This window comes from Vicugna pacos, chromosome 29 (assembly GCF_048564905.1).
Source record: "Vicugna pacos chromosome 29, VicPac4, whole genome shotgun sequence".
Classification (NCBI taxonomy): domain Eukaryota; kingdom Metazoa; phylum Chordata; class Mammalia; order Artiodactyla; family Camelidae; genus Vicugna; species Vicugna pacos.
The window spans coordinates 2,077,590-2,083,589 of NC_133015.1; the positions used below are offsets into that span (position 1 = coordinate 2,077,590).

Sequence of the window (6,000 nt, forward strand, 5' to 3'; positions counted from 1 at the left end):
ATGAGCCAGGTCTACTAAGGACTTTCAACAACCCTATAGTGATCCTACAAACTTCAAAAAGATTGAAGAGCCCAAACTCTACCCACCCCATGGCTTGCCTCAGGCTGTGTTAAGTTCCAGCTCTGTGCCTGTGTGGGCTGCTTGAGCACCTCTGTCTGCTGCTTCACTTGAACAGGGCACTGCGCAGAAGCCACTGACATAAGCTTCTGCAGAATACAGATCTCACTACCACGGCAACTTGAAGGTAAAGCTGAGCAAGTATAAAAAGAAGTCAGCTGGACTCCAAGCTCCAGTGGCTAGGCTGAATGCAGCTGTCACCAGTAGCAAGAGAGAAATTACATTTTTGAATAATGACACATCTTATAACAGTGAGTCCTTGAAAAAGTAGCTGCTCTGTGTTACAAGGTGTATTCCCCATTTTTATTACAACTCTTATCTGTATGCAATTAGATGTAGACTGAACAGATGCTTCACCAATACTATACAATAAAAGGAGATGAAATCAAAGAGACAAATTAGCAGACACTTTGAAATTTTCAATTGGCGCCTTCATTCCTGCTTGTCTGTCATTCGAGTCATTTCTTACTGATCCCTATCACGTTAGCCGAAACAAACACGACTATCTTTTTTGAACCAAGAAACAGATGCCCTGCTTTTGAAAGGGGTTTGTTTTGACTTGGGAATTTGCTTATATGAAAAAGAATTAGAGCTAAACATGGTATTATGATTAGGTTTAGAATTAATTCTATTATTTCTTTTTAGCAAGTTTTCACTAGGCATATGCTATGCCCCAGGCACTGTCCTAGGCAATGGCAATACAACAGTGATCAAAACAGATGCAATATTCTACCCTTAGAGAGATTATCCTGGGGAGGGGGGATGATAAATAAATTAAGTGAAATATATAGTATACTAAAAACTAGCATGTTGCTGTGGGGGAAAATAAAGCATAGAATATGGGTAGAGTGTTGCTATCTCAAACAGAGTGGTCAGCAAAGGTCTTGCTGAGACAACATTTGAGCAAAGACCTAAAGGGAGTGAGGAAATGAGTCCCATGGTTCTTTCAGGCAGAGGGGAGAATGAGAACAAAGGCCCTCAGAAGATGTTGAGCAAGAGTCAGAGGGCAAGTGTTGCTGAATCAGGAGGGAGGGGAAAGAGGAGCAGGAGGGGAGGTCAGTTAAGGGGACTGGTTCATACAGGCTGAGTCAACCACTATGTGGACTTACACTTTTACTCTAAGTCAAGTGGGCAAGATCTTCCAAGTTTTGCGAAGAGGACTGACATGACCTTGCTTAAGTTTAGAGAATCGTCTGGTTACCAAGTTGAGAATGAAATGTAGGAAGCAAGACTGGAAGCAGGGAGAATAGGGGATGCTTTTATAGCAGGCGACACAAGAGATGGTGACTTAGCCTGGAAGCCACCATCAGAAGGGGTGGGAGGTTAGCAAACAAAATTATTTGCTGATGGAAAGTCCCAGAAAATAGGACACAGTTAATTATTACGGTACCTAATATCATCTGGTCCAACTATTTTTTTCTTGCTTCAAAGCCCAACCTCAGCACATTTTGACCTATTTCACTAACAGCAAACAAAGAGGTCTCCCTCTTTGATCAAGGCCATTTGGCAGATAGAATCTTTTCTCCTTCTTTCACCTTCACCTCAAAATCTCTATTACTTTATGCATTGCCTTTGAGCTTTACAAATAAGATTTAACTGTGAGCTGCAAGGAAATGGAGGTAAGTCAAACAAAAGGCTTAAGTCTAGGTGAGAAGTGATGAGAGTAGAAATCAAGATAAGACAATACTTTGCACAGAAATTTAACATGCTGATTAGCCTAAACTCAGAAGCCAATCAACTGGAAATGGTGACCAAGAAGTGGAGAGCTACAGACGACAGAGTTTTTCAGTTCAGACAGCTGCATGTGTAGTGATGCTGTAAGTGAAATGCCTGGGTTGACATGAGAAGACCAAACTGAAGATAACCAGCTCTGATTAGAAATGCTTCACCTGGAACGCCTGTGGACTACTTAGGCGGAGATATTAACCCGCAGCTGGAAATAGCATAGGGAATAAAATAAATCAGGACTAAAGGTAAATGGCATCATCATTTCAACAACTGTGAAGGCCTAGAGTTCCAAACAGCTCCAACAGCGCCCTTAGTTCAGACTCGCGTCACTTTACTAGCGCTCTGGTCTCCCCACCTGAAGGCCCCCCTGGTAACATCACTTTCCTGCTCACAGCTGTGAAAGTGCTACTTGCCCCCCTCAGCACGGCCTAACCTTCCTTTCTCAGCCCCCTGCCCTCACCAACCAGCCACCAAGGCCTCTCAAGTCACCTCCTGAAATCAGGAGACTGCAAGTCTCTCATACACTGCCTTTCCCTGGTTGAGGCCACCATGGGGAGAGGTCTACCCAGGGTTTGACCATTTGCCTCCACTCCCACTCCCACGCCTTCAGGACAACGCTCTTACTCCTTAATGTGGCTCGGAGGCTGCTCACTGGCTTGTCTCTCACCACCTGCGTCCTAACTTGCTACCTGTAAGTCTAGTCTGGGCCTTCACACAGGCCACTCTCCGCCTGTAACCTCCTTACCCTCCCCCTCCCCGGGCTAGCGCCCACAAATCCCTCTCGTCTCAGCTGAAATGCATAACCCCCAAATCACACACCATCAACTGTACACTTCTCCCACTGCGAATGGGAAGTGTTTCTTCCCCAATCCTGAAAATCCACTTCCCCCAGAGAGGAGCTCAGTTAGTTTAACTCCAGGCTTCTTTTTGGCCCCTTAGTACCCCGTCCCCCTAGAAACAGTTTATCTCACCCAGTAAATTTTGAGAGAACACCTGAGCATGAGTAGTCCTTCTTAAACCGCCTCCCTCCTGGGAGCTAGCTGCCCGGAGGGAGCAGGAGTCCTGCCCTCCTCCTGAGGCTGATTCAGGAAATCTAGTTAGTATGAACAACTGCCTCTCATGCCAAACCATAACAACGGATACTCTGGCCTCCACCTTTACTCCTGTTTTTCAGACCGGAGGAGAGGAATGCTATTTATTTGGACCCCGTCTGAGATCAAGAACACTCATCATAACACAAACCATATTATACCATAATGTCAGCAGATTGCAAGCTTTCTGAGAGCAGGAGTCAGCTCTTTTTCTTGTGCCCATCTCTCTCGTACAGTGCCTAACACATAGTAAATGTCTGATCTGCCGCATAAGCAAGTGGAGCCCACCATGCCCTGGCCGCCCCCAGCAGCCTGTCCAGTCTCCTCTCTATGCACTTTTCTCACGTTCCACTATTCCACTTTAGAAACTCCACAATGCCAAATCATTTGAATTTTTAAAAGTAGCCCATGCTCCTTCACTTCTTGATACGTGCTATTCTTCTCTGGGGCTATAAATTCCAACTCCTCCATCAAAAGTCAGCTCTAGGAGCCACCTCCTCCATGAAGCCTTCCCTACTTCCTCTTGGCACACTGTTTGGTTCATATATACATTCTAATACACATCTGCATTTTCACAGTCTACGATTTCCTACTCTATCCCATTTTGTTTTAAGTCATTCTGTTCCACTAAATTACTTCAACGTCCACTCATAAGTTATTATCCACAGCTTGAAAAACACGCACGAGGTTATTAACTCAAGGGTGGTAGAGATAGCTTTCAACTAAGAATCCCCAAAGAATGCCCAACACTTTGTAGGCACTTAATTAGCATTTCCTGATCAACTGCTGAATGAGTGGATGTTTTCTTCAGTGAAACTGAGAGCAACTTGAGAGCAGGGTTTATATTTTTTTAATCTTTGCATCCCCAAGGCCAGGCAAAGAGCCAATTCTCTTTAAAGGTTACACTGAACTAAGACCTACTAGCTAATAGTACAATGCAGCACTTCATAAGTAGGGTGTATATCAAATGAAACATTTCTCATGGTTCTTGGTAATTAAAGTATTCACATCAGGGCTTTACTTGTAACTTGTATTCACCCACAAAAACATTATGTTCCCTGGAACCACTCCCCACTTCACAAATGTGAAGACTTTTCTTCTTCCAGGAATTCAAATCCAAGTCTGCATGTGCCAGGAGAGAAGCACAGTCTATGTGAGCTCCTCTTGCCGTCAAACCCCCATCCTCAAACCTTTCATTTTTCTTAAGCAAAGGAATTTCAAAGCTGTCTGATTACAGTTAATTTTTAAATGAGTTCATTTTCACCTTCTCATACTGTATTGTCTAACGGTGTCAGAAGAGGTGGGACACAGTCCGTGTGACTGTGTTACTAGTCTTAATGATTTGTTTTGAAAAAAATCTGAAGACTTTTCTACTATACAGACCCACCATAGGATTCAAATAAGAGAATTCATTAAGAAGAGATCAGAAAATATAGCCTTCTTTTACAATAATTTATGACCTAAATCTCTACAGGAAGAGAAAATAATACGAATAAAACCCAGCACTGAACAAATCTCTTTTACGTCAGAGACTCATTACACCATTTCCCTGTGTTCACCTTTGGAATCTGGAATTTAGAATTTGACCGTGTTTTACAAAAAAGAAAACCATTCCTGCGGATTCTATCAAAACTGAAAAGTGTTTTCCCAGTTGGCAGATGAATTTTTCTACCTAGCTAAGAAAATTGTGATTTTTGGTTTAGTTTAATTTAGATAAGATTTCTTCATTTAGTTGGGGGAAGGAGCTGTCTTGGATATTCTTGCTATTTATTTTCCTTTCTTTCTTGCCCCTCCAGCTGTCTTCCTTTGCACACTTAATTTTGACTAGGGGTCTAGCGGAGAGATGTTGACAAAGCAAAACAACAGAAATATGGGGGAGAAAGAAGTGGAAGCCAGCAGGAGATGCAGCTCCCTGGCACTGCCTCTAGGAAGGGAAGTGTAAAAAGCTGGATTTTGTTTTCTGAGTGTTTTTTTTTATGTGAATATGTTTGTATTACTGTTTAACTGCACAACTAACACTTAAATGAATTTTTCATTAAAAAAGACTGCAGATCAATTGTACCAAATATGCCACTGATGAGGGATGTTGAGGGTGGGGAGGGCTATGTGGGAACTCTATTTTCTGCTCAATCCTGCTATAAACCTGAAACTGCTCTAAAAAAATTTAGTCTAGTTAAAAAAAAAAAAAAAGACTGCAGATAAGGCCAACGCTCCCACCGGGCCCACTCTCCACCCGGGTCCCTCCCTCCCCCCGCCAAAGCGCCGGTGTGTACAGGGTCCTGCTCTCTACACACGACTTTGAAACTTACAAGAATGTGAAACCCTTTGAGAACCATGGCGTGCCCTCCTCTCCCCTGCCACGCATACACAAACCCGAATCAGGGCTTCCTCCATCAGCCGCAGAATGACTTTCCCCCGTAACCCGTCCCCGGCTCCCGCTCCTCTCTCCGCGGGACACCTGTCCTCGCCCCGCCGCGCGCGCGGGTCCAGGCTCTGTGCTTCTCCGGCTACCCAGGGACCCCCTCATCTTGGCTCTGCGCGCCCCAAAAAGGGCGCTAATGGCGGGGCGAGCGGGGCCCTGAGCGCTTCCTGCCCCCTTACCCGCCGAGGACCGCGGCCCGGAGCCAAGAACACCCGACCTAGCAGCGCCATGTTGAGCCTCACAAACCCCGCCCGGAAACGGCACGGCTCCGCGGAGTGGACGGGGCGGCTGGGGGGAGTGGGCGGGGCGGCTGGGGGGAGTGGGCGGGGCGGCTGGGGGGAGTGGGCGGGGCGGCTGGGGAATGGGCGGGGAGTGGACTGGAGTGGGCGAGCCCTGGCGGCCGAGACCGTCCGGATCGTTTACCGCAGGGCAGGTAATGGCGGTGCCGGTGTCCTGGTGCGGATGCGGGAACTACTGCGCCAGGAAAGTTTGCAGAGTGCAGAAACACGCGGTGCATATACATTGCTCGAGTCCTAGTGCCTTTTCAGTAATTTATGTTTATTCCTTAGATGCATATTTAAGTCCACGCTGAATCATACATCATCGGAATAATAAAAGATTTATGACACAGCCTCCTTTTTC

At 45.7% G+C, this 6,000-nt stretch overlaps 1 protein-coding gene across 1 annotated transcript in view; it reads right to left on the reverse strand.

Moving 5' to 3' along the window:
- DECR1 (2,4-dienoyl-CoA reductase 1) overlaps window positions 1-5,634 on the reverse strand; it is a 31,327-nt gene extending 25,693 nt beyond the window's left edge. Inside the window, exon 1 of the mRNA XM_006202353.4 lies at window positions 5,538-5,634. Within this exon, the coding sequence (XP_006202415.1) occupies window positions 5,538-5,588 (51 nt within the window). The 5' untranslated portion in view covers window positions 5,589-5,634. The remainder of the gene's footprint in view (window positions 1-5,537) is intronic.
- Between the last annotated feature and the right edge of the window lie 366 nt (window positions 5,635-6,000).